At 45.6% G+C, this 20,088-nt stretch overlaps 1 protein-coding gene across 1 annotated transcript in view; it reads right to left on the bottom strand.

The window, feature by feature from the left end:
- The window catches only part of LOC133511037 (uncharacterized), a 30,519-nt gene extending 14,125 nt beyond the window's left edge, over nt 1-16,394 (bottom strand). Inside the window, 8 exon segments of the mRNA XM_061839623.1 lie at nt 2,484-2,569; nt 2,664-2,972; nt 3,189-3,307; nt 3,673-3,838; nt 4,229-4,563; nt 4,643-5,170; nt 12,624-13,898; nt 15,921-16,394. Of these exon segments, the coding sequence (XP_061695607.1) occupies nt 2,484-2,569; nt 2,664-2,972; nt 3,189-3,307; nt 3,673-3,838; nt 4,229-4,563; nt 4,643-5,170; nt 12,624-13,898; nt 15,921-16,038 (2,936 nt within the window). The 5' untranslated portion in view covers nt 16,039-16,394.
- Nucleotides 16,395-20,088: the final 3,694 nt, after the last annotated feature.

Genomic DNA, 20,088 nt, shown 5'->3' with positions numbered 1-20,088 from the left:
AGTCCCAGGAGTCCTTTGTCTGCCATTTTGTGTGTCTGAAGCAAGGGAAGCGTCTATGTCAACAAAGCAAGCAAGCCCCTTTCGTCTGATAATATGGGCCACATATGCGTAGTTTGGGGCTGTACTAACCACGCTGAATCTGGGCAAACAAAGAGGTAGTATTTTGATATTACAAACGTTGTCGACCAGGGAAGTAAAACTAAGCAACTGTCAACAGAAAGACGGAACCTATGGCTGTCGAAGATCAACCGAGCAGGTTTTCTTCATGATCCAACAAAGTAACGCTACAAAGTTTACTCGGATAATTTTGTAACATGTAACGTTTTCAATTAAATACTTGAGGCAACAAGGAATGAATAAATTCTGTGTTCTACACAAAGGGAGAAGGGAGAATTCTGAAGCAAGTTCGCATCTATGTCAAAGCAAGCAAGCGCCTTTCGTCGATAATATGGGCCACACAGCGTACACGCGGAGTTCGGGGCTGTACTCACCGCGCTGAATCTGGGCAAACAAAGAGGTAGTATTTCGATATTCCAAAGGTTGTTGTCAACCAGGGAAGTAAAACTAAGCGACTGTCGACAGAAAGACGGAATCTATAGTTGTCGAGGATCAACCGAGCAGGATTCCTTCCGGATCCAACAAAGAGACACTATAAAGTTTGCTCGGATAATTTCGTAACACGTAACGCTTTCAATTAAATACTTGAGGCAACAAGGAAATAATAAATTATGTGTTCTACACAAAGGGAGAAGTGAGAATTCTTTAAGAAAAAAACAATAAACTTACATTTTTAACTGCAGAGGGCGGTAACTAGTAAGACCTCTCTTCTATAACTGTCTTGCTATCCCGTAATTTTACTGAAGCTGCGACTGCAAAAAGAAGGTGAACACATGTCCAAGACCGGCCATACAGGTACATTGGCCGGAGAGAACGCAGCCATCTTTTTGGGATATGATCCAGGGAGGTAGTAGTGGCTCGGTAGACCTCTGAGAATGTCTTACTCGAGCCGCCATTACACACTGATTACCGATCACCGTTGCCATACATCTTGAACCCACTCACTTACAAAGTAATTGTAGGCTTGTAGAGACTTGTAAGCCTTTAGTTCATCAAGGGTATATGCGCTCACAGAATTCACGAGATAATTAACGATATCGGATATCTAACGTCAGGGTAGCCTTCCACATTCCAGTTGCTTGCTTAAAATTCATGTGGATCTTTGCCGCCGGATGTTCTTCAATTTCTCTAAGTATCTTGTTCTGCTAAAAGCATCAAACATGTTTTTGTCCACTACGTTTACATTTGATTTGAACGACATCATGACTTTTACACCAAACAGAAAAAATAACGATAGAAAAAACTTTGCGCTTCAGGATTCACCTATGTTCTCTGAACTCTAAGACACACAGTATGGCATCTGTCGCAATGTATGATGGGTAATTGGAAACCTATCCATTGGTTTGATTAAAACTGTACAAGGGCTCAATTCCATAACTTTTTTCATGTACCGTGTGAGCAAAGCTGCAGGTCTCTGCCACAGCAGTGGAGTAAACCCAGAGGGTCCAAAATCAAATCAGTGCGGATGAGTGAAGTAGTTGCAGCCCAACCAACAGAAAGGAGGAAAAGAAAACCGATTCTTAATCAGACAGACATGAACTATATTGAATATACTGAATTGATTAATCATACTCAATTACTTGTGACTTGGGGTTTATCTTATCAATAACACTGAACATTTTTTATGAAATTAGTGTGTTACTTTGGTCTAGACCAAGTTATTTACATCACTCTTGGGAAAAATAGTGTCTGTATTGCTGTGGTGTATGTTTTCAGTTTGATGGCTGATTAGAACATTCTTGACCACCCTCTGAAAATTACTGGAAAAAAACTGGGATTAGTTCCTGATGCCTAGTTTTTTGGATTGTCACAAAGTGTCGAAATTTTTTTTACTTGAATGGTGTAACTGTTTCGGGCTCAGAGAACTTGGCAGCTTCACCTATGGTCAGATTGCAGTGACGAATTTACAAATAACGTGAATGACTACTTCACTCATCCTCGCCTGGACCAGTTGTGTGCTGACTCAGATATGGACAAAATCACATTATTACATAGTCTTTTGAATCAAGACTCTCTTGAAGTAATGGAGGGATCTTCATTCACTACTCCCGCTCTTGATGGTATGATGGAATCAGAGGCTCCTTGAGATCTGTGCCCGGCTGGAGCCATGGCTAGCCTCCCAACCTAGCGCTGCTATGACGCCGACGGCGGCCATTCTGGCTGCTGCCCCAGTTTAGCTCGCTCCGTCTGTTCCGCCCGCTGCGGAGATCCAGCGTACCGGTATAACATCTCTCTCCCGACCAGAACGTTTCTCAGGCGGCTCGGGGAACGTCAGGCGCTTTCTTGCCCAGTGTGACCTCCATTTCGAACTACAGTCGTCCGCCTTCCCTACGGACCGCTCCCGGATCATCTTCATCATATCTCACATGACGGGAAGGGCGGAAGTGTGGGCCACGGCGGAATGGAGCCGCAACTCGGAGACGTGTCGTTCCTGGATGGCCTTCATCTGTGCCTTGACACAGGTGTTCCAGTACGAGGCACCGGAACGCAAAGCAGCGGCTTCGCTTATAACGCTACACCAGGGTCGGCGTCGCGTTTCCGAATACGCCATCGAGTTTCAGATCCGGGCAGCCGAGACCCGATGGAACGAGGATGCCCTCCATGACGCCTTCTTCCAGGTGCTCTCCCCACAGATCCGCGGTCTCCTCATCGCCTTGGATCTCCCTTCCTCGTTGGACGCTTTCATCGTGTTGGCACTCAAGGTCGACCAAAGACATGTCGTCCAGGGACAAATGGACGCGCAGGCAGAAGGAGGGACGGGGGCATCCGTTCCGGCTGCTTCCCTGCCGCCTACTCTTCCTTCCGTGGTGGAGCCCATGCAGGTGGAGGGCCTCGACGGGCCGGCAGAGAAGCACCTGCGTCGTCGACGGGAGGGGCGCTGTTTTTACTGTGGACGCTTGGGACACTTAATCGCTCATTGCCCGTCAGACCGAAGCGTCCCGGCTTGAGGATCTCCACTCCGGTGAGTGTCTGGTATACGTGGCGGAGTCAAGTCGGTCGCTTCTCCAACTCACCCTGAGCACAGTTCGTGTACCGTGTCAGCGTTCATCGACTCAGGTTCTGACGCTAACTTGATCAATCCCCGTGTGGTCAAGGCGTTGGGCGCAGCGACCTTTCTGACGCAGCGGTTCCGCAACGCTTACGCTGCCAACGGCAAGTTCCTCTGTTGGGTCACGCTCCGCACGCAGACCTTAGGAATGGGTTTCTAACACATCCACACGGAACGTATTAGTTTCCACGTCTTCAATTTCCGAAGTAGTGATATCATCCTGGGGAGCCCGTGGCTCAAGGAACACAATCCGTATATTGATTGGACCACGGGCCAGATTAAGGCGTGGGGCAAAGATTGCCACAAGCGGTGCTTCGCTGCCCGAGAGGACGGGAGGATCCAAGTCGCGCCCATACAGTTGGAAGAGCTGGGTACCGCTCCAGAGTTAACCGCGGTGCCCTCCTGTTATCATGACCTGAAGGAGGTGTTTTCAGAAACGAAAGCGAGATCCCTGCCACCGCATTGTCCATATGATTGTGCCATCGAGCTCCTGCCCAGCACCTCACCCCCTTGAGGGAAGTTGTTTTCTCTAAAAGGACCAGAGCACCAGGCCGTGAGGAAATACGTTGAGGAGTTGCTGGCAGCCGGCCTCATAAGCCCGTCGTCCTCACCAGCCGGTGCAGGGTTCTTCTTTGTTAAGAAAAAGGACGCTTCGCTACAGCCCTGCATCGACTACCGAGGACTCAATGACATCACCGTGAAGAACAAGTATCCTCTTCCCCTGAATGAGACGGCATTCGAACAACTTCAGGGGAGCCAGATCTTCATCAAGTTGGACCTGCGGAGTGCATACCATCTGGTGCGGATCCGGGAGGGGGACGAATGGAAGACGGCATTCAACACCCCCACAGGACATTACGAATACTTGGTGATGCCGTTTGGATTGACGAACACACTGGTCGTTTTCCAAAGTTTCATCAACGACGTGCTTTGGGAGCAACTGAATAAAATGTGTTTGTGTACCTCGATGACATTTTAATTTTTTCTTCGGACCTGACCTCCCACATCAGACAAGTCAGAGAGGTGCTTCTGTTTGTGAATATGGAAAAGTGCGAATTCCACCGAGCCTCTGTGTCCTTCCTGGGGTTCATCCTGGTAGAAGGGGAGGTTCGAATGGATCCCGGGAAGGTCAACGCCGTCCTTCAGTGGCCCACTCCCACTTGCAGGAAGGACGTGCAGCGGTTCATTGGCTTCGTGAACTTCTACAGGAAATTCATACGGAACTTCAGTTCCGTTGCCGCCCCCCTGCATGCTCTCACATCCCCACATAACACATTCGAGTAGACCAGGACCTGTCAGGAGGCCTTCGACAAGCTCAAGGCAAGTTTTACCACCGTGCCGATTCTCATAGTGCCGGACCCGGATCGGCAGTTCGTGGTCGAGGTGGACACGTCGGACTCGGGAATTGGAGCTATCACAGAGGAGCACCAAGGACGGGAAGGTCCACCCGTGCACTTTCCTGTCGAAGAGACTGACCCTGGCGGAGTGGAACTACGACGTGGGAGACCGCGAGCTGGTGGCGGTCAAGACGGCGATGGAGGAGTGGCGGCATTGGCTGGAGACGTCGCAAGTTCCGTTTGTGGTCCTCACCGGTCATAACAACCTGGAATATCTGAGGACCGTGAAGCGGCTGAACGCTCGTTAGGCCAGGTGGGCTCTGTTCTTCATCTGTTTTCACTTCACCTTGTCTTTCCGTCCAGGCTCTAAGAATGGCAAACCGGACGCACTCTCGCGGATCCACGAGGGGGATCGCGCGGAGCCTGCAAGTGTTCCGATCCTGCCGCAGCCCTGCTTCGTGTCCGGTTTCACCTGGGCAGTCGAGACACGGGTGAAGGAGGCCCTGAGGGACACGCCGGGTCCCGTTGGTTCTCCTCCTGGTCACCTGTTTGTGGTACCATCGCTGCAGGGTGATGTCATTGACTGGGTCCACACCAATAAGACGGTCTGCCACCCGGGCATGGCGAAGACGTGCTTGGTCGTCGAACAACGGTTCTGGTGGCCCAACTTGGGTAGGGACGTGAGAGAGTACATCAAAGCCTGCCCGGTGTGTGTGGCCAACAAGACATCCCGCCTGCGTCCTTTGGGAGAGCTGCAGCCTCTGCCTATTCCCTCTCGCCCGTGGTCGTATATCCCGGTGGACTTCTTCACTGGATTACCTCCCTCCCAGGGGAACACGGTGGTACTTTCCATAGTCGACCGGTTCTTCAAGATGGTCCATTTGGTGCCGGCCCCGAAGATCCCATCTGTTTGGCGGTGCCGGTCATCTTCACCTGCGCCTCATTCTGACTGATTAACCTCGGTATTTATAGGACCCTGGGGACGACTGGTCTTCGCCAGATCATTGCCTCACATGCCTCGTTCCCACACTTCCGTACTCCTGACGCCAACCTCCCGTGTACCGAACAACGCCTGTCTCCCGACCAACCACGTACGCCTGCCGTTACTGATCCTGCTGCTTGTTTGGACTGACTCCCTGGTAATTGACGCTGTAACGAATAAAGGGTTATTACTCACTGCTTACCTGTCACCTGAGTCGTGCATTTGGGTCCACCTTCGAGTCTCGTTCTTGACAACCTCGACTTACCTTAGTGTCTGAGGAGGCTGAGACTGCAATAAATACCCCTGATTGTCACGAACCAACGGTGCGGGGGCGGACCCAAATGCAAGACTCCAAGACAAAGACATGATGTTCAATGGGTTTTATTATAAACTAAGTTGTGCCCGACAACACAGTCCAAGAAGGCGGGATCCACAAAACAAGAACCCGGGATGCAGTAAAGCATACTCAACAAATTGGCAAATGGCAGTGACAAAACTCCAACTTAAATACATGGTCTAATCACAATGCCTCATGTGAAACAGCTGTGACCGAAGACAAGTGTCATAGATGAAACCGCTCAGAGCGGTGGCCAGGCCACGCCCCTCTTGGCTGTGGTCCAGCTTTGCACATGACAGAACCCTGCCAATAAGGTACGGATCCCAGATGCGAAAATACCAAAAAAACAGAACAAAAAACATGACCAGGGCAGGGTGGAAGGGAGACTGGGGGAGGGCACAACCCCCCCAAACCCAATCAGTCTGGTGGCCGTCCAGGCGAGCAGGTCAGGAGGTCAGCCAGGACACCAAGCACCAGGGTCCCTACAGGATGATTTGGGTGGACGTCCTCGAAGAGGAACCCAAAGGCGAAGCAGGAACCAGACGGGAGCAGGCAACGGCTCCGGACAAAGACCTCCCAGGATGGGGTCCTGAGGTGGCCAGGGATCAGTCGCCACCGAGGGTTGGTCGTGAGGCAGCCGTGGATCGGTCGCCGCCAAGGTCAGCTCACAAGGCGGCCGGGGATCATTCGCCACTGAGTTTCAGTCATGAGACGGTCGGGGATCAGTCGCTGCCCAGACTTGGTCGGGGTGCGGTCGAGGATCGTTCGCCGCCGTGGCATGGTCATCAGACAGCCGGGAATCAGTTGTCACTGAGGCTTGGTCGTGAAGCAGCCGTGGATCAGTACCCCTTGAGGCATGATCATCAGGCGGCTGATGATCGATCGCCATCGAAGCAGGAGAGGGAGGTGGCCGCCATCGACACAGGGGCGTGAGGAGGAATGCGTGCCGGTCGTCTTCAAGACATGGGCTGTCGAAGATCGGTCAAGGCGTGGACATGGATCGGCAGCAGCTCAGTCTCCATCGAGACACGAGTGGAAGAGAGCCGCGGGCCGGTCGAGACAAGAGAGTGAGGCAGCCGCGGACATAACGCCATTGAGACAGGAGCGGGAGGCAGTTGTATACCTGCCACCATCAAGACAGGAACATGAGACGGTATACGACAGGAACGAAGGTGGTCGTGGATGGGTCGCCGCCGAGACAGGAACATGAGATGACCGTGGACCAGTCGCCGTCAAGACAAAAACGTGGGATGGCTAAGGAGTCGCCACTGCCGGGACAGTTACGTGACGCAGCGAAGGATGGATCGTCGTTGCTGCCGGGACAGGGACATTAAGCGGCCGTGGACCGGTTGCCATCAATACAGGAACGTGGGGTGGCTGTGATCCGTTCGCCGTCGAGACAGTAACGTGCGGCGGTTGCATACTTGTCACCGCCGCCTGGACAGCAACGTGCGGCAGCCGACAAGCCTTCGCTGCCACCTGGACAGGAAAATTTCTGGTGTTCCTTCAAGTTTTGCCCATCACATCCTGTGAAATAATTGATTACTATTTTAGTTATTGTTTGAATTGTTTTATCATGCAATTGTTTGTTAGTCTTGCACTGAATTGCTCTCCCTGTGAGATGCGTGTGACCCAGCGACACCTGGGAGGTGATGCCCCCCTGCCGACCTCAAGCAGATACTCCCGTACACTGGGAAGCGATGTCTCCTTTGTGACCTCAGCGTGTTTCCCTGGTGACTCCATTCCCCTCCCCTGCTGGGGAGGCAATGTTCCGCTTCCACCACATGCGGATACTCGCAAACGCCATAAACATGTCTTTAAACAATGCCCTGTTTTTTCTCGTGGGTTTATCAGGACACTGTCTAACTTTGAAGAAACATGTACCTTAGTGTTTATGTTGGGGTGGGTGTAGCCATCCGTACTGTGTAACCATGTAACCTGAGAAAGCAATAAAAAGAGGAACAACAGTTTGGCTGACTCAGAACGTGGTTTGGTGGTGCAGCTGGTCAGCCAAACCCGTTTTCCTCATGAGCCGATTAAAGACCTCTTCATTGTCATTTCTATTGTGCTATAATTTTCAAGAAATCAGCTACGATAGCTAATTATACCAATATCAAGGCTAAAATCCTCTCGTATAAAGCAAATATTAATAATCTGACATGGATTAAGTCCTTCACATCACTACATGATAATACACTATGGTGGTTTCACACTTTTGGTAAATCCTCACGTGCATCAGAAAGAAAAAAAATAACTTATTCACCATTAGTTACCATTGTTGTTACATTCTATTTTATCAAAATTAACTTTGGTATTGCCACTTTGTATCAGGGAGCACTCAAGACTGAACACTTGTTCTGGTATGGGACTAAAAAGTGGTATCAAATAAATGGCCCTTAATAATAGTTGAGTGTGAATGTCATTCTAACCATTCAGAATGTTTGTCCTCATCTCCCCTCAATTGGTCGGTGACCAGTCCGGGTGTGAGGTGGTGCCCTAACGCCACAAATCAGCTGGAACAACCTCCATAACACCCCCAACCATGGTGAGGACATAGAATATGGATGGATGGATGTTCAACGGTATAGTGAAACCCCTTGACTCCGTGTGGATTACTACATTTTATCAATCGCAAATTGTTAAAGGGTCACTGTCATGAAATGCATGATTTTTAGTATGTTATTAATGAAAAAATAGCAGCTGAAATGGATCCATGCATTTTTTTTCACCACAAACCATGATTTTGACATATACACCGTTTTGTAACTCCCGCTTGTTTTCGAGAAGAAGCAGGAAGTGACGTACATGGCAGGACTGCCCTCAAGTGGACTTCTTTGTTTCTATTAGTTTTATCTCCGGGAAGGTCGCTCGTTGTTCCTTCGTGTTAGCCAAAATGCCGGGTCGTTGCATTGCTGGACATTGGTTGAACACCCAGGAGCATGGATTTAGCTTTCATAAGTTTGCAACAGACCCGGTTCGTCATGAAAAATGGATTGCATGGGCGCAAAGGGCGAGAGCTTCGTGGGTTCCAAATGACAGCTAGGTGTGTATACAGCTACTAAGAAAAATAATAGTTTGGGGCAGAACATGTAATCGGTCTCTCATAACGTAACAAAAGATCCGCGTACATATGACAGGCGTGCTAAATGTGTCGATGTGCGCTTCGGACGGCGTCAGGGTCACCAGCAAAGGCTGCTGCGTCGCCTCGCCAGCGAAGGCTGCTGCGTCGGCTCGTGGACGGCAGCAGCTATGAACGACACTCCCAACAATGGCGGAATCAGCCGTGTGCGATGACAACGTCGTAAAGCAGCCCGGCTCAGCTCTGTGATAAGCCACCTCGGCGCCGAAAATGAGCCACCCAGGCCGAGGCGCCACGTCCGCCAGACACAGCTTCGCGAAGGCTGCACGTTCAGCTCGCGGACGGCGACGGCTCTGAACAACGCTGCCGACAATGGCGCACTCAGACACGTGCGACGACAATGCCATAAAGCGCCCCGGGTCAGCGGTGTTGTTCATTGCGGACAGCGGTGGCTATGAACAACACCATAAAGCTCCGCACCGAAAATGAGCCACCTTGGCTGACAAGGCCGGGAAGGCCGAGCCAGCACTGTCGGCCGGGGTGGCTCGTCGCGGCACCGGGCCGCGATGGCTCATCTCCTCCGCGGAAGTGGATCGGACGGGGAGGCGGTTTGGACGTGATCGCATATCATCTGAATATGGCACAAAACAATAGAGTAATAAGTGTGTGATATTCTCTTCTTCGAAAAGAGTTTCTGTGTCAGAAGGGGCGTGTTCGTCTCCCATAGTAGGGTCCACCACGTCTTTTCAATGGTGAATATTTGGGGTGACATCACGGACAGGAGATGCAGCAAATATGGCGACCACTTGGATGTCGTCAAATGACACTTCCGCAACTTTGCGCATGGATGACGTGCTCTCCACTCATATCTATTTTTTCGTATAAATATTGAAGTGAATAATGTTGTATGTATTTTTCATTACAATATCTGTTTTAGAATGTTTATTGTGATGACACTTGACCTTTAAGTATTTAGTATCCCAAGTTGACTCATTATCGAACAATTCGTATTTAAAAAAATAATAATAAACTGTCTGTCACAGAGAGGTTTATGCAGGAGACGACTCCCTGTCCTATTTTTTTTCCCAAAAAGGGGATATGGATGATTATGTTTAAAAAAACAACAACATCAATCTATGAATACTTTTTGGTTTGTGACAAACATCATAAAGTGTGAGCTTCATACACTCCAGTTAGATTTGTTGCTGTCAGTTTTAAAAAATCGTGAGTCCTTCTTTATCGGCCATAACTTAGTCCAAAATCATATCTTGATGTAATTCCCTGGTTTATGCAAGTTATGAATTCCAAGATTTAGTATTACAAGTTGCAACTTACCTTTACCATCACAAAGTGAGACTTATTTCGTTCAAGTCTACAGGATATGCCATCTCTGACCCATCCAGCAACAAAGTATTTGGATGTGTCCAGAAATTGATACGCTTTCAAAATCTTCTGTGTATGTAAATCTCGGAATCTCCTAGATACACGTGTATATCCATATATCCAAGACAGAGAAGCGAATTAACAAGTTTGTTATCGGCGAAAACATCGACTTCCATTAAAAATAGAATAGAGGATAGAAAAATCCTCTATGCCAAGTGTCTCTAATTTTTCTATGTACCTTCGTTTATTATCACCTTCTAAATGTTTAACAGTATCGGACAAAACTATAAGACATATTTTCGTTTTCGTCTCAACGGAATTAACTTTCAATAATGCTGTTTGACTGTCAGTATGGCGGCATAAATGCCAAACATGCGATTTTATGTAGGCGCACGTTACCAGACCTCTATTTTTCAGAAATTTGTCAGCACAATCTCTCAAAAAATTTTGAGGTATAGTTTGCTGTAGAATTTGAAAAATTCAGATTTTGTTTTTCACATCAGTGACTTGAATATTATCAATACCTAGCACACAGTTTCTTCCCTGTCTTCTTTTTTCAAGGCCACAAAAATCGGCAGAGCATCCATCAGTCTCTGTAGGCTCCAATTCATTACAAAATACCGTTTGACAAGAATAAACAAATAATATTACTAATCTTGACAAGAGGGCTTTTAATTTGTTTGAGAAATTGAATTGACGGTTAATATTTAAGGAAATCTTTTTTTTATTTAAAACAATGTTGATTAATAATCTCTTTATGTTCACAATTTTATTTACCTGCATTTTATTCCAACAGACTGGAGTTAAACTGCCAGGATGTATTTAGTAACATGGACCACAACAAAAATTAGTTAGACCCAACCACCTGGGTGAGACCCAAAAAATTATTTTCTGTTTCATGGAAAAAATTCTTACTTTGGACTGCAAGTGGCAGCACCGTGACGAAGCTTGTAAAGTGTTTCCCTCACAGTTGAGGTCCCGGGTTCAATCCCGGACCCGCCTGTGTGAAGTTTGCATGTTCTCCCCGTACCTGCGTTGGTTTCCTCTGGGCACTCTCGTTAACTCCCACATTCCAAAAACATGCAACATTAATTGGACACTAATTTGCCCCAAGGTGTGATTGTGAGTGCGACTGTTTGGCTGACAACCAGTTCAGGGTGTACCCTCCTCCTGCCCGTTGACAGCTGGGATAGAATCCAGCACTCCCCGTGACCCTCGTGAGGATAAGCGGCAAAGAAAATGGATGGACTGCAAGTGCAATAAATCAAGCAAAACAGGTTGTCAGCTTCATCATGGTGACATTTAGTTAAAACGGTTTAAAAATTAGGAGGAGGCATTCATCGGCAGTTTGCTTTCCTGCAAGAAGAACGGAAAATAACTGCACTGGAAGTGAGTAGTGGGGCAATAGTCATTTCAGAATTATCTTCAGGTGCCTTCCATCAGACTGGCTCTGTCTGGTCTTCTACAGCCGGCTATTTCCTCTTTTGAGCGCAGATCTGTTTCCTGTACAATTGCTGAATAAAGCTCTGTAGCAAAGCATTTCTTCATTGCAGCAAATGTATGATAACTTTATTTACAATGATTCCAATACAGGTCTTTGGATAACACGTAACTTCACATAACCTTTTTGCTAATAAGACATAGGGGCCACCTTTCAATAAAAACTACATATTGCATTTTACAGGAAAAAAAAAAATCTACCAGGATATGCAATAGTTTGCGATACAATAATAAATCTCTTTGCTCAAATACAGTAACACACCAATTGGCAGGTAATAGCTTGAGTCAATGGGAGAAAAAAATATCAATGTAAGCATATTGACTGTCTTATGACAGTAAATGGCGAAAGTTAGGCAAACATTGACGAAAATGTACTTTAAACATGAAGCAGGTCAAGATCTTGAGAGGTCCTGGGTGTCCTTGCTTTTTTTCTGTTATGTTCTTCTTGTCATTGACTTATTTTTCTTGTTTGTTTCAAAAAAAATTGACAGTGTAATGAAGGGATGCTACACAACTGCAGCAAGTGATTTTGTTTCAGGTCATTAAACAAGCACAGCTTTTTCTCCATCTTCAAATTTATTTCATTTTATTTACATCTTTGAGATAAACACCAACAAGGACAGTACTTGACAAAGCAGTAGTTACAGAAGCAATTACTGACTTCACGGTTTTCAATCACTGTTGGAAAATTCACTTGCATATTTTATTCCAAATCATTCATTTTTACATAACTCATTTTCTTTAACATTGAAAAAAAAAACAATTACTATCCTACCCATCTCTTCTTCTATCTCTTAAAACCATTCCGTCAGCACGGACACGACAGCTTTTTACTTAATGTGTCTTTTCATGTTTTCCTAACTGACCCTTTTGAGAGAATCTTAGACCACAAACTGAGCAGACAAAAGGTTTCTCTTTAGTGTGTGTTCTTGTGTGAGATATTAAACTTGACTTTACAGTGAAACTTTCGCCACAAATTAAGCATTTAAAAGGTTTTTCACCAGTGTGTATTCTTGTGTGAATTTTTAAGTTTCCATTCTGAGTGAATCTTTTGCCACAAACTGAACAAGGATAAGGTTTTTCTCCAGTGTGTGTTTTTTTGTGTCTTGCCAAAGCGTTCTTTTGAGAGAATCTTATACCACAAAGAGAGCAAGCAAAAGGTTTCTGTCCAGTGTGTGTTTTTGTGTGTGATGTTAAAGTTGACCTATCAAAGAAACTTTTGCCACAAATTGAGCACATGTAAGGTTTCTCTCCAGTATGCTTTCTTGTGTGTGTTGTTAAACCTGACATGAGATAGAAGCTTTCGCCACAAATTGAACAGACAAAAGGTTTCTCTCCAGTATGGTGTCTTGTATGTCTTATTAAACCTTCCTTGAAATTAAAGCCTTTGCCACAAACTGAGCAGACGTAAGCTTTCTCTCCAGTATGTTGTCTTGTATGTGATGTTAAAGTTGACTTGCGATTGAAGCTTTTGCCACAAACTGAGCACATGTAAGGTTTCTCTCCAGTATGTAGCTTCATATGAACTTTCAAACCCCCCTTTAATCTACCTGTTTTCCCACAATGAATACATTTCCAGGCTTTGTACTCACGTGCCATATCATCTTCAGACGGTTCATCACGATCATCTTCAGAGTTATAGTCCTCATCACCATCTTCTTCATAGTTATAGTCCTCATCACCATCATCTTCATAGTTATAGTCCTCCTCCTCCTCATCATCATCATCATCATAATCATCCTCACCATGGCCATCATCTACGTCAGGAGATTGTGAGGTTCTATTGTCACCATCTGCCTGGGATCTTCCATCTTGCTCTCCATCACCTTCTGTTGCTGTGGGTTGACTTGAGCTGCTGCTTGGAGGCGCCACCCCTCCCTTCTCCTCACACTGACTCTTGGCTTCATCTTCACTCTTCAGAGGGACAAAGTATGACGCTGAGTTGGTGAGATCATCCTCTACTTCCTGTTTCAGAAGATGGGTTTCTGGCTCCTTTTTAATCTGATGGGGCTCCTTTGCTTCCTCTTTAACAATCGAGTGCTCTTCCTTCTCTGTTTTTATGTGGAGGGAATCTGCCTCCTTTTGCCAAGGATGAAGGTATTTTTCACTGACGTCTGCAGGAGAGAAGAAAACAAACACACTTGTTTGGTAGTCAAATCTCAAGCTATGATTGATTTTGTTTCAATTCCGGACCCACCTGTGCGGAGTTTGCATGTTCTCCCCTGTGCCTCTGTAGGTTTTCTCCCACACCACAAAAACAGGCAACATTAATTGGACACTCTGAATTGCCCCTAGGTGTGATTGTGAGTGCGGCTGTTTGTCCCGATGCTCCCTGCGATTGGCTGGCAACCAGTTCTGGGTGTATCCTGCTTCCTGCCCGTAGACAGCTGGGATAGGCTACAGCACTCTCCACGACCCTTGAGGATAAGCGGCTTTGAAAATGGATGGATGGATGTACCTTTGTACATCCATTTTTCAAGCCTCTGTTCCTTACCAGAGTTGCGGGTGTGCTTGCACCTCTCCCAGCTGACTGTGATAGCAAATGTGCTAACCAGTCATAGACTGTGCCACCTATCTTTGTTATATTTTTCCAAAAACATGCCCATGTACATTTTACATGCTTATCCTCACACGGATCACGGGAGTGCTGGAGCTTAACCCAAGTAACCGAGGGAAAACGGCGAACTACAACCCTGAACTGGTCACAAGTCACATTGACCAACATTTCCCAAGTTTTTTTTGCCATTTTTGAAATGGGCTTGTGCTCTCCAGTCGCTTACATCATGTGGATCTTCTGGGGGCTAAGCCCCCCTGTAGTGTTACATCAAGTACCGATACCAGAGTATTTGGACGCTAAACGTAGCACGATACCACTGTACTTTATTTTTTTTGAATAACAGAGACATCCACGACAGCAGCACTCTTGTCTCAAAAGCCAGTTTGTTGATGACCGCCTGTCTGGCTACAAGTCAGAGATGCCAATAAGTGTGAAGGCTCCGGTGTGTGCGACTGTCCATGGGCCAGGAAGATAAAATGGCTACAAACTGATGAGCTGACGCTCCACTTCTTACATGGAAAGATGCACAAAGCATTATTTGGAACTTTTCTGATACAAGAAAAAAAAACACATTCAACCTTTTATCACTTTTGTCAGAATTGCACGTTCCCCAAGCGCATCTGAGGACCATTTTCTTCGTAAAACTAACTTTTCCGACCGATAACCAGCATTGCTTGTGGGACATGACGACAAGCGGGGTGGGTCAACCCAGGGGTTTAGACAATGCGGCTATCTTGATTGGCTATTATTGTATGAGTGAGTGACAGATCGGAAAGGTCCATTAGTATTCCCACATATAGTGAAGAAAATAAGTATTTAAACACCCTGCTATGTTGCAAGTTCTCCCACTTAGGAAATCATGGAAGGGTTGAGACCTGGCAGCATGACAGCAACGTCAGACAATCGTCCACAAAGACAAGTCTCCGTGAAGCACAGAGCCGCAGAACGTCCAAAGTCTTTTGTTGGAAGTGTTAGACGATGTCCCTGCTAACGCAGACAGACTTGTGTACCGGATCACGAGGCTTTGAAGAGCGCGCCGACTCGTAACTCTGGAAAAAGCTTCAGCAAATTGGAGAGAGTTGTCGAAAAAAAAAAGTCAAAAGAAAACTAAGAAGAAAGCTCTCTGATGGTTAGCAAGTCTTCTCTTGTGTACTTGAGTCCCAAAACGCCCATGAAACCGAAACACAAACAGTAACGGAGAGCATTCCGGAAACTTCCACACTGGTAGGCGTTAGGTAGAGAGGTTAAATGGTGGCAGCAGTGGTGCGTGGGTAGTTAAGCAACAACAAAAAAGTGACGTCAGTGAAAACAACCCCTTCTGATCGTTTGGTGGATAACAACGCTAACAATCTATATCCTCGGATTTAAATTGACTATTTCATTTGGCATGACCAAATGTGCTGAAGAGTAGCCACCAAAAAAAAAAGAGGGGGGAGGGGGTAAGGAGGAACCTAAGGGTAAAAATCTTGAACGTTCTTTTCCCCAAACCTCTGGACCTTCACCACCATACATTCATTGAAATATGAACATGGGAACATTGTTGGGAATTTTATTAAACGCGAGTAAAAATAGTACAAACCTGTTACGTGAAACACACCACGTGGTTGTTTACAAACAGCGTCCAGCGGTTGAGGTTCCTTCTCCTCTTTGATTCCACTAAACTCCTTTGCGTACCTCGCTGTTGGTCTTGCACACATTTTCGCACGAGAATCCCGACGCGTTCACACTTGATCTGTGTTGACCGATACTTTGCGAGGACCTGACTGCACGAACGTGTCTCTTTGTTGGCGGCTAGCAAGCTAAGCTAAACCGGACTAGCGAGTCCTAAAAGCCTTCGACGTGAACCAAAACTGAAGGTATGATGTTTGAGGACACTAAAGCACTAACTGACGTACTCGGTCGAGACTTACGTAGGTTCGGTACTAATTCAAGAAGGGGAACGTGTGATGTTACATAAAGAAAGCGAGAGAAACAGGTCGTACATCAAGGTTCGTCTCCTTCTTCTTTTCGTTTTTACGGCGGCTCACAGACGGCTTACTGGTACACTACTGCCCCCTGCTGTTTTAATTTTATTATTGGGGTGGCACGGTGGCGCAGGTGTGTGCGTGTTTCCTCCATTGAAGACTAAATTGTTCATCGATGTGAGTGGGAACGCTTGATTGTGAATATATGCCCAGATATCAACTGGCGAACAGTCCAAGCATTGGCCTCACAGGTCTGAGGACGAGGGTTAAAATCTCAGAATTTTCATGCGTGCCTGTGTGGGGTTTCTCCGGGAACTCTGGTTTCCTCCTACATCCACAAAAATATTAATTTATTGGAGAGTCTAAATTGCCCTTAAGTGTGATTGTGACTGTTGTCTTTTTCTATGTTCTCTGCAATTGACTGGTAACCAGCTCATGGCTTACCTCTTTACCTCTCTTACCTCTTAACCTTAATTCTAACCTTCAAACACAGAAATTGAAAGATAAGAGCATAACTTTTGATCGTGGATATGAGTGCACCACTAATCCTGGGTCTCAGTGCTTGCATAAAGGTCAATCTTGTCAAAAGAGTGTTTGTAGTGACATCATCAAACAATGCAACTGTTCAGGATTTGCTCATGGAGGAATATAAAGACTGTTTCGAAGGACTTGGATGTCTACCTGGTCTACATAAAATACACGTTGATAAAAGTGGGCCTCCTGTTGTGAATCCTTGCGGAAAAATTCCATTTGCACTGCGAGAAAAACTGAAATACGAACCGGGGCGCATGGAAAAATTAAAAGTCGTCAAGAAAGTCGATGAGCCAATGGAATGGGTCAGCTCACTCGTTGTTCTGCAGGAGAGAACAGGTGGCCTGAGAACATGCCTAGATCCAGGGGATCTAAATAAAGCAATTAAAGGAGAACATTTTAAGTTGCCAACCAAAGAAGAAGTCGTGGCACAATTTCCTTGAGCTAAAAGGTTCAGTCAATTCGATGCTTCGTCAGGCTTCTGGCAAATGGTGCTTGATGAAGAGAGTTCCCGACTGTGCACATTCAACACTCCAGAGGGAAGGTATAGATTTCTTCATCTGCCGTACGGGATTGTGTCAGCACCTGAGGTTTACCACAAAACCATACACATGATTTTTGAACAGATTCCTGGAGTAGAGACGATGATATACGACATCATTGTTTGGGGCTCCACTCGAGAAGAGCACGACGCCAGATTGAGACAAGTGTTGGACAAGACAAGGGAGGTCAATCTGTAGCTCAACAAACACAAATGTGAGTTTGCAGTGAAATCTTTGTGGGAGATGTTGTGAGTGAAGAGGGGGTGAAACCCAACCCTAGAAAAACCTCAGCTATCAACAACATGGAGAGACCAAATAGCAAAGACGAGGTCAGACCATTTCTGGGGATGGTCACCTCCCTGGCAAAGTTAGTCCTATAACTCTCAACACAGTCAGCAACTCTCAGGAGTCTTTCTTGAGCAAAAGAACAAGTGGATCTGGTCTCATCAGCAACAAAAGTCCTTCCTAAAACTGAAAGAGACACTGACAGGTAGAAGAGATAGCGAGGGTGGAGGACTTCAAATATTTAGGGTCAACAATCCAGAGCAATGGTGAGTGTGGTAAACAAGTGAAGAAACAGGTCCAAGCAGGTTGGAACAGCTAATATTATTATTATTATTATTATTATAGGGTGACACGCTTCATTCCCGGCCCCGCCTGCATGGGCTTTCTCCGGGCACTCAACTTTCCTCCCACATCCCAAACATGCACTATGGGACACTCTAAATTGCCCCAAGGTGTGATTGTGATTGCGATTGTTTGTCTTGATGTGCCCTGTGATTGGCTGGCAAACAGTTCAGGGTGTAGCCAGCTCCAGCACTCCCTGTGACCCTTGTGAAGATAAGCGGGTAAGAAAATGGATGGATAATATTATTCTTATTTTAACAGTGTACTGGAAGCATTTATGGACAGAAAGACGTTCACATTTTAAAATAAATATATATTATCGTGCGCTTTTTTGATCAATTATTTTGTATTACATTTTTTGGTCGTACATAGGCCTCATTCCCTCCGAGGGCCTTTACGAGTCAGAATTTAATGCGTCACACATGAAGGTCCAGCTGCCTGTCATTACACACACGGCCAGCAGGTGGTATTGTGTGCACATGAAGCACCAAAAAATGAACCCTTTCTCAAACAATCCATGATTCAAGCAGCTTATCCTCACAAGGTCACGGGAGAGCTGGAGAATATCAGAGCTGCCTTTCTCGAAGCAATTGCTGAAATGAAATGTTCCATGAGGCTTCATTTTGCCATCACTCCTAAAAACAATAAAGTTTATCACTTTGAACATTACATTTCTTGCCTTTGTAGCGTATTCAATTAACCCATTCGTGGGTAGCGTCCCACTTTTGGGACATCATGATTTCGACGCATTATATCCTTCAGTATATCAAAATATCTAAGTTTTTTAATCTGATTCTGATTCTGGTTTTTGGGACGATCTACTAAGAAAACCCAAGTACCCTCTCGTGGGCAGCGTCCCATTTTTGGGATGAGATTAGAAATTAGTAAAGTTATCATCTAACTTAAACATAACCAAAAAAGAAGTGTCATTTCCTTGATTGTGGCCTGTTAGGAGACTTTTATCTCAATAAGGCAAAAAATTGCCACCCTGCCCATGAATGGGTGAAATATATTTTGAGGACAATTTCCAAATCACTGTGTTCTGTTTTTATGTGGTGAACACATAATGTTGAAACTTCATTGGAATTGGGTTTGTATAATAATTTTGAAAATACAATAATAAAATGTATTTATAACATACTTTATTTTACTAATTTTTATTTTGCTATTTCCACTAAATTCTGTAACATTTTTTTATTTATACAAATGAGTGACAACTCAATATAATGAATAAATACCTTTTTAATCAATGCATTTGAAGAATAAAAAAAAAATACTGCAACAAATATTTCAAGACTCTTGACATAATAAATTACCACTGGGCTGGATCAAAGCATCATGGCTGGAGGGCCCAAGATTTTTGCCTCCTTGCCTTGACAGAAGTGCTACACTTGGATTTCGGGCTCCTCCGGTAAGTTTTAAAGGTGGTGGGTGCTGAAAGGAGGAGACGTTGGTAAATATTGAATAACACAACACGCTGCCTGCTAGGTAATATGTCAACAATTGTGTTACTACCCGGGCGTTCAGCATATTCACCACTGCTTGTTTTTTTCTACTCACTGATCAAAAATTTTCATGAGAAGCGGCTGATGCTTACATTCACACAGAAGCTCCTGCAAAATAAGACACATATGACCCAAACACAAATGCCTCAAATGTCACAGAGCTGCAAAAAAAGTGTCACTTGACAATGCAACCTAAAGCTTACATAATACACAGATAATACAAATAATTGTTGTTTGACATTTTCCAGCTTTCAGTGTGTGTGTGTGTGTGCATTTGTGTGCTTCTGTTTGACCCTGTGCGGAATATTCCACTCCATTCAGGCTGCCAGCGAATGGTTGAATTGGTTGCGGAAACAACATAACAAATATGTCCTTTTACATGCAAAACGGCAAAGACAAATCAAATAAAAAGTGGCCACAAATGACATTTTGATGTAATGGTGACCTTGAAGAATGTTTTGAATACCCATTAAATTGAGTGTGTGTGTTAGCCGGCGTTTAATATTTGCAGTGATTTAAACTTGAAAAAAGAAACTGCAGGCTTCATTAAAAAGATTTCCTGCGTCATCTGTTCTGAC

The sequence above is a fragment of the Syngnathoides biaculeatus genome, chromosome 13 (genome assembly GCF_019802595.1).
Source record: "Syngnathoides biaculeatus isolate LvHL_M chromosome 13, ASM1980259v1, whole genome shotgun sequence".
In the NCBI taxonomy this organism is placed as follows: Eukaryota; Metazoa; Chordata; class Actinopteri; order Syngnathiformes; family Syngnathidae; genus Syngnathoides; species Syngnathoides biaculeatus.
Note: the sequence above shows the minus strand (reverse complement) of the source record. Positions and strands in the feature narration are given on the sequence as shown.